Source organism: Hypomesus nipponensis, chromosome 18 (assembly GCF_054491055.1).
Source record: "Hypomesus nipponensis isolate SF chromosome 18, ASM5449105v1, whole genome shotgun sequence".
Classification (NCBI taxonomy): domain Eukaryota; kingdom Metazoa; phylum Chordata; class Actinopteri; order Osmeriformes; family Osmeridae; genus Hypomesus; species Hypomesus nipponensis.
In genome coordinates, this window is record NC_140378.1 from 16190788 (window position 1) to 16206854 (window position 16067).

Below are 16067 nucleotides of genomic sequence, written 5' to 3' on the forward strand. Positions count from 1 at the left end.
ATGTTTAAACAAGAGAGGTTTTCGTTAACTGCAATAAATCCATTTACAATTTAATTTAGAATCTTCAAAAAATGCCCACCCCAATGCCAAATGTGTGTACCTTTATCTAGCCCTATGATATAAACTCTGGTTAGGTGCAACTGCTACTTGCAGGTCCATACAAATACATATTTAGTAATTACCTGGTATGGCACAGAATCAACTAGCTATCACCTAGGGCTAATGAAAAGGAATCTTGCCCCACACAGCAATAACTCACATGCGCCTCAAAGCAGTCATGGATCCATTTACCTACAGGAGGCCAAAAATGGTGCCTCTTACTTCAGGTTATGTTTCTACTTTCTACTGCCCCTCAGTGGCACTCCTGTTAAAGCACTTACTCACAGGAGGTCATTTGTGTCCCTTATATACAGTTGATAACTAAAACTAAATGTAAAAAACTTCCCACAATGTCTCAGTTTCATCAATCATACATGATATGTGTGATTAAAAGTGGAACATCTATAGCGAGTTAATATACTCCCTTTTAATGACATCATCATAGCCTACAAATAATGTACAATCTTACCAGTTCACAAGGAATTCCTGGTCTGTGTGTCCATGATCTGGCCTGACAAGGAACAATGAAAAGGCACAGACACTAGGATATCTTGTCCATTCCATATGAGATTGTTTATTTTGAATTCTGCCAACGCTTACAGTAACACTAAAACTCATCAGAGGCGACACATTGCACATATGGTACTCTTATAACTGCTCAAAGCAGCACAGTACTAAACTTACAGTAGCTCTTCACTAAAATACTCAGAAGATAACCAGATTCACTACAACTCACAAGAAGCAAAAACAAAGCTCTCTCACACGATACACGGACACAAACAAATAGACCAGTACCAATTGGGTAGCCAAAGCTTAGTAGAGGATGGGTGGTACAATGTGGAGAACGAGGAAATACAGGTTTCAGTACCACAGACCACAGACTTGGAACCCTGGATTTCACTGCCGATCCACCTTCCCTCCAGACAGGGGGAGTAACCTAGCGTGGCTAATGTATGGGCAGTATTCACCATGGAAACAGACAGGCCTGAGGCAGGAGAACAATTTAGATTGGGTGCCTGAAGTTCTGGCCAGCGAAGCGGGCCTTGTCGCCAAGCTCCTCCTCAATCCTGGGATAGAGAGAGGAGAAAAATGATGATTAGTTCATTAGTTATAAAAATGTATTGAAGATTATAGATACACAGGTTTAGTGATTATTATTAAATCTTTGAAGAGTTAAAAGTCAGTTCTCACCTGAGTAACTGGTTGTATTTGGCCAGACGCTCAGATCGGCAAGGGGCACCAGTCTTAATCTGGAGATGTACAACATTGATATGATATAAGATATTGGCAATCTAAAATCTCAGTCAGTAGCATCTACAAATGCATCGAAGATGGCTTACCTGTCCAGTGCAGAGCCCAACCACCAGGTCAGCAATGAAGGTATCCTCTGTCTCACCAGAGCGATGGCTGACCATCACTCCCCAGCCATTAGACTGGGCCATCTTGCACCTGAAAGTACAATACAAATCCATTAGCCGGTGCTGCTAACATAGGATATAATACTGGAGCGAAAGCGGACGCCACCGGACACTTACGCCTGCAGGGACTCTGTGACAGAGCCGATCTGGTTGACCTTGAGCAGCAGACAGTTGCAGGCCTTCTCATCCACACCCTTGGCGATGCGCTTGGGGTTGGTCACTGTCAAGTCGTCACCCACCACCTGGATGCTGGTGGATGCCGTGAAGTTGGACCACGCCGCCCAGTCATCCTGGTCGAAGGGGTCCTCAATGGAGACCACTGGACCCCAAAAATGTGTGTGGGAGGGAGACTTAGTCATGTTGAAAGGCCCCTCCCCCTCCTAAATTCTTTGTTTAAGTGTCTCTAGGGTAACGCAGTAAGATGTTGGTTGAAGTTCTGACTGACGAAAGTGTGACTTATTAGTGTATATACTGTGTATGAGTGATTTGACTATGACCTCCTATGTGGTATTGTGTTGATATATATAGTTCTTGGTATTTGTTTTGTATTACAGGGCTCACCTACAAAATAATTACTTCCATTCTAAACAAATCACTCACTTCTAAATAAATGAATTACCCGATAAATCATTCAATTAACTGCATCCGTGCTGGCGCGCACTAGCTCTAAAGCCAAGTTCCAAAGCCCCTTAAACACACCCCAGCGAGTGAAGGGATAGACCAGACTTGCACATCCCCTCAGAGCTCCTCCTGGCCTCTGAGAGGTAACAGAATGAGCCTAACTTTGGCAGTAATGGGGATGACAGTGCTTGGAAACAGACCTGGGTAATCCTTGACAAAGCTCTTGTACAGGTCGGCCAGCTGGTCAGGACTGATGTAGCGGCTGGGGTCGTCAGGGGACTTGAAGTCCAGGTCGTACTTGCCCCCCTTATAGAACTCAGAGGCAGCCACGTCCATGCCGATGACGATCTTGTCAGTGTAGCCGGCTTTGGCGATGGAAGTCTTCAGCAGTTCCAGAGCTGGGAAGTAAACATGACAATTAATATAGCAATTATTTTGTAGGTTCTTAAGGAACATCAAATCCCTTATATTTCATTATCATTCCAATGAGACATCAACATTGTTTAGGTGCACAAGATACATCAAAACAGCTGCACTTTAAGATCACATACAGTATCAGTCAAAAGTTTGGAAACATTTTCCCATTTGTGTCCAAACTTTTGACTACTGTATGTGATCATAAAGTGCAGCTGTTTTGATGTATCTTGTGCACCTAAACAATGTTGATGTTTAGGTGCACAAGTATATGTCCTGTATGTCTATAGGAATATAACTAGCTGGTGATTTGTAAAAAAAAAAAAAGGGCATCCACGCTTAGATTACAGTACTTGCACAAGTACTGTAAGCTTCTGTTTAAACAATATATGGTCACCTAAGCTGCCTTCTGCCCCACTGGGGCATTTGCCATATCACTATCTTGATCTGTAACTGAGCCAATATGCAGTGGATTCAGTGGCTTAGAGTCCAAGCCTTAATTTGGAAAGCATCTGTCAGCACTAAAGGGACATTCCAGTCCAGAGAGCTCCCCCAGCAGGCCATGGCTCAGGCCAACAAGATAGTGCTGGGGGTTGGTTGGTTGGTTGGTTGGTTGGGAGGGAGGGCACATACTGTAGATAAAGCACTGAGGGACTAAGAATGCCAAGCTCAGTAGATAAGACATTACGTTCCTTAAAAACATTCTCAGCGAGTGTGTTTTTCTCAGAGTTGAACCTACATTTCTTAACTGAGGAACTATTATTCACTTTAGTTTTTCACTAAAGTACTACCATTGCTAAATCACGTTGGTGTTGGCCCAACTTCCTACCGTCTTTTGGACGGGTGCCATACTGTTTTGGCATCGCTCTGCTGAACGCTTTCCTCCTGGTGCCCTCTCACCTTCCTTGTTCTCCAGGATGTTGGGTGCGAAGCCCCCCTCGTCTCCTACGTTGGTGGCATCTTGGCCGTACTTCTCCTTGATGACATTCTTCAGGTTGTGGTAGACCTCGGCACCAATGCGCATGGCGTCCTTGAAGGAACTGGCCCCCACCGGCAGGATCATGAACTCCTGCATGGCGAGCTTGTTGCCGGCGTGGGAGCCCCCGTTGATGACGTTGAAGGCCTTCAAAGAGGAAAGTTAGAGTGTCAAACAGCAGAGAGGTTGGATGACGATGACTGGAGGGACATTCGTGTTCAAGTGGCCTTACGGGGACAGGGAGGATGACTTCTGGGTTGCCGGCGAGATCAGCTATGTGGCGGTAGAGGGGAACGCCTTTCTCTGCAGCACCAGCCTTGCACACAGCCAGGGACACGCCCAGGATGGCATTAGCACCGAACTTAGCTGATGGGAGATGACAGAAATGTAAATAAATAGTCCACTAAAACGATCATGTCAATTATTATAATTTTTCAACCTCAACACTTATTTTGAACATGTGCACCAAACTATATATTAAGGTATTTGTAATCTTTGCACTGAAGCATCATCCAGTGAATCCATTTGAATTATGTCAATTAATGACCTCAACTGAACACAAAGCTTACACTTGTTCTCTGTGCCATCCATGTCCAGCATCAGTTGGTCAACCTTCTCCTGCTCCAAAACGTTCACATTCTGTATATAGCATAGGTGACATTTATTACGCGTGAAGAACAACAAGCCCGGCAGAAGATTAGTTCAAACTAGTTCATGCAAACCACCAGCCTCCAATAGTATTTAATTGACACACTGCATCCCAAGGCCTTGCCACAATGTAAAGGTCCTACCACTGCTAAAAGGACCACTGCATTCATTACACCTCTGTGGTTCATATGTAACATGAGTACAATATATCCAGTAAACTTAATGCAATACACAGGCAGACTGAATTGCTGTGTTTGGCAGTTAACTTCATTCAACTTTGTGTCTTACCGTCTTTATTACAACTTAGTAATAAAGTAATAGAATCTACTTAAAGGGGAAACTAAGATGACTAATATGACAAGTGTAAAGGCCCGTCCACATCGAAAACGACCACTATAACTATAAAGGTTTAAGAATCGTTCTATATTTTAAAAAACAGCAGTCCACACCACAACGATAGCGAAAACTATATAGCGGAACAATAATGTTGGGATCATTTTCAAAGCTATTTTTTTCCCATCTGATGAACGATAAAACACCGACAATCAATCAGAATACATCTGAATTTAAAGCGCCCGCATATTTGAAAAGGAAGACAACATTGCGATAAGCTTATAGTCGAGGTTGGTGTGGACACAAATATAGTTATCGTTCACAGTTCTTGCAGTGAACGGACCTTAACACCTCACAGGTTTTTGAAGCCTTGATACATTTAGGTTAGTCATACAATAAATGTTCCTACCTTTCTAACCAATGCAGGTGCAATAGTTTTATTGATATGATCAACAGCTTTTGAGACACCTGCAAGGGACAAGCACACCATCACTGACCCAGAGAGTAGAAGGCCAAGCAGAACAGGCACCACAGACAATCACAGAGCAGCCCGAGTCTACTTGGCAGTAAAACGCTTCATTAACTATGAGGGATTCTTTGGAAGGCATATAAGGTAGAATGTGCAATACAATACAATCATGGTTCTTCAGGAGATCTGTGATTGTCTATTGGTGCCTACAGGTTAGTTTTCAAAACAAAATCCACTCCACATGCTGTTGTAGACTAGAGAACACCCCTGCTGTTCTAATTGTGTTATTCCACACTCATTTACCTGGTTACACAAAGCTGGAGCCAAGAACTCATTTATATATTTAACAGCTCTTTTCACCCCTGACAGAGGAGGAGAAAGATATGAGGTGTCAGAGACAAAGAAGGAAGGAAGGCCAGAAAAGTACGGGAAATGTACAGAGGGAGTTGAAATTGAAACCCATTGGTTGACTGGAACGTTCCAAAAGCTCTTCTCAAACAGACTGTGTGAACACTCCGAGTCGTACCTTTGCCCATGTAGCGTGTCTTGTCATTGTCACGCAGCTCCAGAGCCTCATAGATGCCGGTGGAGGCTCCGCTGGGCACTGCAGCTCTGAACAGACCTGAAGGACAGACGCAACACAAAAAAATGAATGACGCTAACTGATCCTGTATTATTTGGTGAAAAGGTATCCCTGCTCACAGATACCCTATTCTTTTTCACGGATCTAAGAGTTTACAACGTTTCAAACGGATGAATAAATAAATATATGCATTTAAGAAAACCCAATGTGTTTTTGTAACTGGATATATGTTGCTGTGTAAGTACTGTGTCTGCTGGGGGAGACAGAGAGCTGCTGTGATGCGGTGTGCTGTGATGTAACAGGAAGTCCTGGTAACTGAGCATGTGCAGCGGATCTGAGGAAGCGATGGCACACCCGTGTGCCAAAGTCACCCATTTTGGATTCAATCATGTGAGGAAAATCTGAACGGGCACATTTCTATTCTGTCTGCCCATTGGACTGGAAGTCATGGTAAAACCAATGACAGAGTCTGCAGCTCAAAGGGGATTTAAGGCTTAACCATGAAAACACATCAGTGATTTAGGCCATGGGCCCAGGCTTACAAAATCATCTGCATCAAGAAATCACGCAAATCACTCTGAATAAACTAAGTAAATATGAATGAATTGATTCTCCGTACAATGTTCGAACAACATTCAAGTCTGCAGATCTTCAATGAAACTGAAGGACTGGAAAATGAAAAACTTGCATATTTGACACAGCATCAAATACACAACACGACATGAGTCAGTATTACAGGATTACAACAGAATCTGAAAATAGAACAATATACTGAAGAGCAACTACAGGCCAGCCGGTTATGTAATACGAGAGACACATTAGATCTGGGTGACTTGCCACTGCCAGCTCAAACAATTCTCTTTTTTTACTGAAGCAAACCATGCCAAAAGATGGAAAAAGGTCAGGGACTCAGGGAAAAGTTTGAACTTGAGTTGAAACTGTTATTTACAGTAACTTTGAGCACCAAGCAACATGTTACAATGGGAGGAATATACCAATACGTTTTCCAAAACGGTTTCTTGGAACAACCCCCCTTTTAGTCTCACCATCGTTCTTTCAGCTGCTTCATTAACATTCTGGACATTGAGATGAGTTCAACAAGCTGCTGCTTTATTTTAGACCGTGAAGCAGAACGACACAAACACCACTTCACTTCAGCAATGCATCCAAAAAGTGCTGCATTTGTTGGTTCCATTTGAGTTATTGATTCACTGAAAACATACAGCCTGCAGTACTGCATTCATATGTCATTGTTGAAAACACTGGGCAGGAATGGGTTGGCCAGAGCCAAAGTATCACGACTGACATGCATATTGTTTACACGGCAGCAACAGTAAAGTGGTATTTAGACATTGAATGATGATCCTCTTACTGTACGTCCTTTCTCTAGTACCTTGTGGGAATCATTACAGCAACAGAATGCTGTCTAGTAGTGTGCTGTTACAAGAGCTATTTTCACTCATCTACCATTGGATCTGTATACCCTCTGAGGAGCTGGTAGAAGTGAAGTAGAACACGCGAGACATAGCCACGCTTTGAAAAAGTCACAACTGATTTTAACGAATCAAAACTGTGATATTCTATCTGGGATGTGAAGTACGAGCATAAATATTCTGTGTTGTTCCATTGGATTTGTGTTATATTAGTTCTCCAACAGGGTCATTAAGTCTTTTATTCTGAGAAGTGAATTACATTTTTGCAAACTCAAGAACAATTCATCTGATGAGGGGGTGCATTGCAGGGGATATTCTGTAACATGTTTAGAGATAATATGTTCTTTATTTCATCATTACCTTTCTTGGTGTACAAGTCGACCTCCACTGTGGGGTTGCCACGGGAGTCAAAAATCTCCCGAGCGTGGATCTTCAGGATAGACATGATGCTGGGTCTGCAGGGGGCTAACAAAAGGGAACAACAGCTGAAAACATAGTTACTTACTCATAGTTACTTACTCATAGTTACTTACTCATAGTTACTTAGTGTTGTGCTGGTACAGAACAGTTCCCTGGTTGACCAAGTCAATAGTTAGCTAAGCTGCATCCATGTCATTGTGGCCAGGACAGTGAGTCAGCATAATTTTGCGGTGTCAATATAATCAACATTGACCAACGCACAATTTATTGTATCCTGGAGTTAAGAACTGAACATTTCTGGATAAAGCATAGTCTAAACTGTATGTAATAGATGTACAGACTGGCTGTACTTGGCAGAGTAAGCATGGCAGTAGCAGGGCATACTGCCGGCAGAGTAGGGTGTGGTTCTTGCGGCATTGAGATTGCGCAAAACACCTATGCAATGAAACATAGGAACCATGAACATACCCTTATGAATCTGTAGTATCTACAAAGTAACTACAGTTATGTATTATTTCAGTGTATGTCAATCTACTATAGCGTCAATCACCCAGAATACAGACTGACATGTTAGGCTATATATGCAGGATAGAAGTTGGCACAACCATTTAAGTATTAGATAAAGTTGTTACATTATAGCTTGACTGATGCAGTCATATGCAACTTTGTTGATATCTCATCAGATTCTAAGCAGAGATGGGACAGAGTGAACTCAATAAGATATGGATTTTCCATTCATATTGAGTTTCCCTTAATTGCTTGTCTACTGACTTTTGAATGCATGAATGAATTCAGTTTTTAAGCCCTGTCACTCAATGTGAACGTTACAACTGCATCAGCTCCTACTTGACCAATGGAAAATCCGATGGCCTTAAATGTCTGACTGGAAACCATTTGCTTGCTGTAGAGTCCAATCTCAAAAAACGATTCAAACACTACATTGTTGTTATGCCTAGAATGTAACCTAATCCATGGAGGCTTAATATATATATATATATTAAGGTATACAAAAACTTGCTATGACTTGGTATTAAACAAAGGTACAGACGACAGATAAACAGTCTCCTGATAAAATAAAATGGCTTCCACAATTAAATAAATAAATAAATAAACGTCTGACATTGGATTATTCTTTGAAATTCGCATCAATCTGTTTCTTAAATCTGTCTGAATCATCTCTGTCATTCACACTGATAGTAAGGTCCGCACTCAACATTATATTGATTCTACTTGTGCTAGTGATCGTTACATGCAAATAAGAATGACATAAAACGAGCCAAGCTTTAAGAGCAGACAATCCCTTTTTCAGAACACAAATTAACGAATTCGTTGACTAATAAACACCTCCATGAGAAGCAAAAGTGTGCTGCAGCTAGATTATAAACCGAATACACACCCCTTTTTAGCTCACAGCTAGTTCGCACTCAATAGTTACACATAGGCTACCAATGATTTCAGTGGGATCAGCCGGCACATTTAATTCATTTTATCTATCACAAATGTAATCGCCTTGCTTTTCCAGTGAACGGGGATTTTCAGTGTTGGAGAGGGGACTGTTTTGTAGATAACTTGCAACTTGATGCCTTTTCCTCTCTGGATGCACTGCAGTTCTAAATGGATCTCGCCAGCTGACGGCCTTGCGTAAAAATAGACTTAGCTGCAAGCCACCACCATCATGTCATGAATTCTAGAAACTGTAGTCCAGAAAATATTTAATTGCAGGAATAACTGTTTAAATAACTGACTTTATATATCGACGCCAAAGAGGAACATAATGTACAATTTTAATTGGCAATAGACACGTTACCTAAAATAAGGATTGTAATAGAATTTGGTTTGAGTATTTAAAATAATACTTATTATATGAACCACTTAGCAAAAGTAAAATGAAAAAAGAGGGAGATTTCATGTCTTACCTTTGTATGGCCTAACTGTGTGCAAGAGTAGTGCTCTCTCTCGTGCTGGCAGTCAGAGAAGGCGCTCGTGACAGTCTACGGTGACAGTCCTGGCTGCTGATAGAATCAGGAAGGAGTAGCAGCGAAGCTTCCCTGCAATGGGATTGGCTAGAATCACCTCACGAGGTACCAGAGTGCGAGGAACACTGCACGTTTACCAGCATCTAGATTGCCTGTTGAATGGGATGCGAATTTCATCACAACTCAGCATTGCTTTTAATTTTTCAAAATATGCTACTTTTATACTATTTAATGTTGAATATGTAGAATAATTAAAAGTTACAGCGTTTAAATACTCTGTAGAATTTACAGTGAAAGGAAATCCATGACGCATTACTGCGGAAAATGACGCAAAGATGTGTACGTGCAGAAAATCAACGAGCCTACGAATCTCACTGTCAGTGGGATATGAGCGCGAGAAAATAAGTGTAGGCCCTATAGAGCTCATTCGCTATAGGCCTATTTGGGACCAGTTGGTGCGATGGGAACTATAACTTGAGTTCCCAATCGTACATTTATATTGATGCCCTACATCTGCTGGCAGTGGCACAGAGAAACACAATATAGTATTATGAATTGTCCCGGGGAATCTCCTTCAAACCATGGGATTAAACCCCAAAACTATGCAAGGCCACCATGTCTGCGGATTAAACACTTTAATTTGGCAATGAACCAAAAGCTACTTTAAAGGATTGTCATTCAACAATACACTTAAGCTTCAGAAAACATTACAATTACAAAATAATGACTACAATGTTTACACTAAAATACACAAGTTGCACCATAGCAGGTTAGTTATCACAACGTTTTTGATAGATTTTCTGGGTGCCAATGTCTGAAGACTTTTTAATCGGTACGTTTCATCACAAAATAATTAAAAGTAAATGTAATTTCATAGCAAAACTGCACATCCATTGATCAGAACAAGCTGGTAGTAAAGAAGACATAAACATGTTTAATAGCGCTTTCTGTTGGCGTTTTTGAGAACTGCAATGACTAGCGACGTCCACACTCTGTCCTAACTTTTATGTAGGCCTGACCTACTGTGCAGTGTCCGTGGTATATATTTCAGATTGAGATTGGTTGCTATTTCTTCTAGTAAATCAGACAGAAAGCGCTCTCTTTTACATTTCCAAAATTTCTAATCAACTCTCAGTGTTCGCGGTTTATAGGACTATCTCAGATTGTGTGACTGCTTTGTTTAGTAGTTCTTCTAGTTAGACAGAATGTGCCTTTTCTTGTACATTTCCCGAACCAGCGTATCTAGTTAGGTAGTTAACGCTGTGTGGTGATGGACTTAAATTTAACCTATGCTTTGTACCCAGAGAACAAATTAGTCTTTACTACCAATTACTCTTTGTACCCATGAGTATAAATTAGCCAGGGGGGACATTAACTCCCCTGCATGTCACCTTTCAGTCCATCTTACCAGAAGAGTGCACCTATCTTATGCCAATGTAGCCTTGAGTGTATGGAGAGAACAGGGCAGAGTGGGGCAGAGGATAGTGTCTCCTCTATTCAGGGATGTTTTGACTGTACAGATTGGCAGTTTTATTGTGATTCTTTTTGTGCAAATGAGACCAAACAATCCATTGGTGTAAATGGGGTGGATGATACTGATTTACCGAAAACACATTTTTCTCTTCCTTTTTTTTTTTACATTCTATGACGTTATCAGGGATTTTACAGCCTAAATGTCTGGCAGAAGTAGGCTATCTAAAGTATTTAAGGTCACTTGGTTTGTCTGTTAAATGATGTGTGTTGTCTTGCCGTAAGAATTTTAGTGGCCAGTCTGACCTTGTGTTGTTCTGTACATCTGACAATAAAATACTTGAATATGTTGAATGAGATAACAAATCTGCTCAGGAGTCTGCAATATGATTAAGCAGCTGCTGTCCTTTTATTCATAGCTGAAAAGGTGAACAGTTACCCTCAGAAGACACTGGATGTTGGTCCCATGATTTGTCTGAACAGCTGAAGATGAATTATCTGAAACCTCCCATAATAGGCACATGAGATACGTCTTCATCAGGATCCAACATTCTATTTGACCAATATTCTATTTGAGTGGTTAGATTTTTATATATTTATACAATGTAATGTTAGGGTACTTTGGTCTAGGTCCCCAGAGGTTGGGTATGGATCTACCTTAATTTGTATCCAGAGTCAGGGGACAGACACTCCCCTGCATGCCACCGGTGGGTTCATCTTATCAGAATAGTGCAATGTAGCCTTGAGCATATAGAGCAAACATAGTGTCTCCTCTATTCAGTGTTGTTTGTGATGTTTTTTTGTTCAAATGAGACCTAACCATCCATCGGTGTAAATGGGGTGGCATCAATATTGAAAAGAGGACATCTCAGAGCCAGGAAGAGATGAGCGGAGGGCGGTTCGGACAACTTGTAGACTATAAATAACCTACCAATCACTCCTTTCATGCATGTGTTGCTGTTGCGTGAACTTCTTTGAGGTGTGTCGTGCTTTAGAGTTCCACAGAAATGAAGTGTTTCTTTGTTGTATTTCCCCTTCTCATCAGTCATGTCAATGCTCAAGAAAATTCAATACATTGGACATATTCAGGTATAACACCTTTTTTTGTTTAGCCGACATAGCTTATCCTATTGAATCTAACCAATGCAATTCAAAAAAGAAGACGAGGATTGGAGGATTATTATTATTATTAGCAGCTCAATTGAGCTACTCTGAATTTCAAACGAAATAATTTCAAAAATCAATATGAAGTCTGCAGTCTGCATTTTGAACGTCAAAGGTCATATCAAGTAGCCTAGTCAGCACACGCCAAACGGGGTTAGATACGCACAAAGTCTGGGAAGGCTGACATCCAGCTGGGTTGTGAGTGAAAAGCTAACTTTACAAATATATTTACCAACCACAGGACACGTCAGTGTTCTGTGGAGGTACACAGAGAACAGCACAACATAGTTTAGGCTACTTTTAGCCTAGTGACAAAAATACAATTTAAAAAGGATTTACTTTAATTTCCATAACAAACTAGCCTAAATTGTCGCCGGGAGAATACGTGTTTGATGTGTGGACAAAGGGGTTTTGGTAGGCTACGTGTTATGTTTGGTATGTTTATCTTTTTTTTAATATCTGTTTTTTTCCCTTTAAAAAAGGTGCACTGGACCAAGTGCATTGGGCGGACAAGTATCCTGCTTGCGGCGGCCAAAAACAATCTCCAATTGACATTCAGCGGCGGAACGTACAGTACAACCCATGTCTGTTGCAACTGGAACTCAGCGGCTATGAAGCGCAAAAAGGGATATTTCTCATGTCCAACAATGGGCACTCAGGTACAGACTACATAAGATATTTATCTTATGGTGATTGTGATCAGCTCATTGTAAAAGTTTTCTTTTAAGCTTTTCATCCAAATAAAATACAAATAGTGGAGCTAGTATCAAACCAATCATCTAAACCACCACTTGAAATAAACTGTCACATACATTTAATAAGAATATTTTTGACAGTTCAAATCAGCCTTCCTTCAAGTATGGCGATCACCAAGGGTCTTCCAGACCGCTACACAGCGGTCCAGATGCATCTGCACTGGGGGGGCTGGGACATGGAGGCCAGTGGTTCTGAACACACTGTGGACGGCATTCGATACATGGCAGAGGTAGGCAACCCGACACTGAAAAACAACTAAATTGAAGCAAACATTTTATACGTTTTATCTGTGTAATTGTCTTTGCTTTGTAGCCTACTTGCTATGTTCGTTCTTATATTTCATAAAACAACAGAATATTCCAGATTGAAGGAATTATACTACTGCTGTTCTACAAAGTGCCTGTTGACCCTAGCGCACGTACATTCTGAATTGTTTTAATAAACCATTGGTTAAAGGCATGAAAGTATTTTTTGAGGGATGAATGTAATTTTTTCCACTTGATAATGTAATGATTTATCTTGTGATGATATGGGTCACTGACAGTTGTGCATACTTTGTGGTTTCAGCTCCATATTGTCCATTATAATTCAGAGAAGTACAAGAGCTTCAATGAGGCCAAAGATAAACCAGATGGACTGGCAGTTTTTGCTTTTCACTATGAGGTGAGATATGGATAATACTGAAATTCAGGTCAGTGCTGAAATTGCTCAACGAATACTGGATTATGACCAAATTCTGTGGTACTCTGTATGACAGTAACCTACAAATAGCATAGTCTTGGAACAATTTTTAAATGACCCTTCCCAATATGTATGATAGCATAACTGCTAATACTGAGTTGCACTGTAAAAGGCTCTATTGACCAGGAGATTACGTGCAGGCACATTGAGTGAGATTTTGGTTACAGAGGAATGCCTTAAGGCCATGGGCAGTCTGTGGCACTTTCAGTTGTGGGAGGTCATTGCTGTAGCAGCGTAGTCAGGGGGCATGGATCCCAGCAGTGTTAATGGATCCCAGCAGTGTTAATGTGGTGCAGATAGAAGCTGGTGTGCTGCTGCTTCACAACTAACATGGCAGCTAGGGTTTCCATCTGGGAGGTTGTTCTACCAGAACTTATTTTTTAAACATTTAGAGATATTGTTCAAAACAACTTCAATGTGCTCTGTTCTTGTTTGATGCAGTATTTTAACTTTTTTGCTCATATTTTTTTAGGATGGAAATTTTGAGAACACCTATTATAGTGAATTCATCAACAATCTGTCAAAGATCAAGTATGCAGGTGATCAGTTTTATCTATGTCTTCTTTTCTTACCTTATTAACACAACACGTGTGTCCTGGAACACATTGATTCTCTCATCCCACATTTCTCATTTGTCTACACTTCTCTTACAGGGCAGGCCATGAATATATATTCCATAAACGTCCGCTCCATGTTGCCTGAGAACCTGGACCATTACTTCAGGTACCAAGGCTCACTGACCACCCCCCCCTGTGATGAGAGCATTCTATGGACTGTGTTTGACACACCCATCCTCCTCTCTCATAATCAGGTATACGTGTAGGTTTTATATCAAAGATGTTCATCAAATGTCTTTGAATTCTACATCATTTAATGTAGAATAAGGATGATGGAGTAGATGTCGTAAATATTTCCTTTTTTCTTTCTTTAGATCAGGAAGTTGGAGGGTACTCTGATGGACCACCTGTCTGAGACTCTATGGAATGCCTATCGCATGACTCAGCCCCTCAATGACCGTGTGGTGGAATCCTCCTTCCCGCCTCGCCTGGGCAAAGGCAGTATGTACACCTGGAAGGGGTTCATAATAATAATAATAATACAGTATTATTATTAGTAACTCAATACCAATGATCCTACCCTTTTCAAAACTGAAATAACTACAATAGATTTATATTATGAATTAACCAGTGAAATCTAGCCCTTGATTTTAAGGAACTTCTCATGAGTTTTATGTGAATTAAAATGGACATGTATATCTCTACGTAATTCTGCCTCGGAATTTAGCCTTCTGTCGTCAAGAAGAAATTGAGTCAAAGCTCCTAAAGATTGAGGGTCTCATCTCTTCACTAGGAAGACAGATTGAGTCAAGTAAGTGGAACAATTTCAATCCCTTAATAACATGGCATGATTTAACGTGTTTGGTAGATACAGCACATCAGATGCTATTTGTTGTTGCTAACTTGTCTTCTCTTGCACAATTAGTTGGGGATTTACGCCCCACCAAGAATGGTAAGTATAACTGGTGTAGTATATGCTAGGATAGGTATTGCTATGTTGTTTTATTGAAATAAATCTTTTTATTAGAAGAACATTAAAGTATGTTATTACATAATATCAACCTGTTTTTATTCATACTACAATGCTGCAGTTAGTTAGTAGTTTAGGTTACTAACCCTTGTCACCTGTCTTTAGAGCACCAAGCTCTCTCTCCACCAGTGCTATATTTCCCAGATAGGACTACTGGGAACTACGTCTTGGCCCACCTGGAGCATCCCATGAACCTGCATTCCTTCACTGCCTGCATGCGTGTCCGCACACTGCCTGGTGGCAAGCACACTGTTCTTTCCTACTCCAGCGTGGACAATGACAACGAGCTGATGATTATCATGGGTTTTGAGGTGGGGTTGTGGATTGGCAACGAGTTTGTCAACCTGCCACACAGCTTCCATTCACAAGACTGGGCCAACTACTGCATCACCTGGTCCTCCCACTCAGGAGGGGTAGAGCTCTGGATTAATGGACTGGAAGGGGAGGAGCAGTATCTGAGGGGAGGGTACACGATAAGCCCCGGGGGTGTGTTCATCCTGGGGAAGGACCAAGATGGCTTCCTGGGCATCACTTACTTTGCGGGCCAGATGACTAACGTGAATGTGTGGGACTACGTGCTCAGTCGGGCAGAGATAAAGGAGCAGATGTTGTGTGGGAATTCCACAATGAGGGGCAATGCCTTCAGCTGGGGAGTGACCCAGCTCAGCTTTTATGGAAAGGTGCAGCTACAGATGGACCAAAGGTGCCCCTAACTTCACACCAAAAGATCATAGTGTTGAATTACATCCCCAGATCCACAAGCTTTGCACTATCAACACAACACAGAGCTGTGAGAGTGTTGTGCTAATGGCTGGAGGCAATATCAAATTCAGTCTTTGATGATCTGTAAAAACTCTCTCTGACATTGTCAAATGTTTAATGAATAGCAGATTATATTCTACACGTGGAACACAGGGAGAGAGCTTTCAAAAATATCTCCCAATTATAATTTATAATCC

The 16067-nt window shown here is 41.2% G+C and overlaps 2 protein-coding genes across 3 annotated transcripts; one reads left to right on the forward strand and one right to left on the reverse strand.

Annotated features, from left to right (window-relative positions):
- Nucleotides 1-646: 646 nt before the first annotated feature.
- On the reverse strand, nucleotides 647-9463 carry eno1a (enolase 1a, (alpha)). Of its 2 annotated transcripts, none has more exons than XM_084679365.1 (12): nucleotides 9331-9463; nucleotides 7355-7459; nucleotides 5505-5600; nucleotides 4919-4977; nucleotides 4098-4167; nucleotides 3761-3894; nucleotides 3453-3675; nucleotides 2339-2536; nucleotides 1635-1836; nucleotides 1440-1548; nucleotides 1291-1349; nucleotides 647-1166 (listed from the first exon to the last, which is right to left on the reverse strand). In XM_084679365.1, exons 2-12 carry the CDS (start codon nucleotides 7437-7439, stop codon nucleotides 1103-1105), a joined length of 1299 nt encoding a protein of 432 aa, XP_084535491.1. In that variant the 5' UTR covers nucleotides 7440-7459; nucleotides 9331-9463; the 3' UTR covers nucleotides 647-1102. The 2 variants fall into 2 exon arrangements, with proteins under 2 accessions (XP_084535491.1, XP_084535490.1); XM_084679364.1 differs by lacking the exon at nucleotides 4919-4977 and adding an exon at nucleotides 5282-5340.
- A 2404-nt stretch (nucleotides 9464-11867) lies between these two features.
- Nucleotides 11868-16066, forward strand: ca6 (carbonic anhydrase VI). Its single transcript, XM_084680600.1, has 10 exons — nucleotides 11868-11949; nucleotides 12507-12683; nucleotides 12861-13009; nucleotides 13348-13443; nucleotides 13994-14060; nucleotides 14175-14332; nucleotides 14453-14579; nucleotides 14806-14889; nucleotides 15004-15030; nucleotides 15214-16066. The coding sequence occupies exons 1-10, from the start codon at nucleotides 11868-11870 to the stop codon at nucleotides 15819-15821; spliced, it is 1575 nt and encodes a 524-aa protein (XP_084536726.1). The 3' UTR covers nucleotides 15822-16066.
- Nucleotide 16067: the final 1 nt, after the last annotated feature.

Coding starts and splice junctions, on each gene's coding strand:
- eno1a (XM_084679365.1), bottom strand. CDS start 7,439: ATGTCTATCCTGAAGATCCACGCTCGGGAGATTTTTGACTCCCGTGGC. Junction 4,168..4,918: donor CACCTGCATTGGTTAGAAAG/GTAGGAACATTT, acceptor TGCTATATACAG/AATGTGAACGTTTTGGAGCA. Junction 3,676..3,760: donor AAGTCATCCTCCCTGTCCCC/GTAAGGCCACTT, acceptor TCCTCTTTGAAG/GCCTTCAACGTCATCAACGG.
- ca6 (XM_084680600.1), top strand. CDS start 11,868: ATGAAGTGTTTCTTTGTTGTATTTCCCCTTCTCATCAGTCATGTCAAT. Junction 13,444..13,993: donor TTTTTGCTTTTCACTATGAG/GTGAGATATGGA, acceptor ATATTTTTTTAG/GATGGAAATTTTGAGAACAC. Junction 14,061..14,174: donor GTCAAAGATCAAGTATGCAG/GTGATCAGTTTT, acceptor CTTCTCTTACAG/GGCAGGCCATGAATATATAT.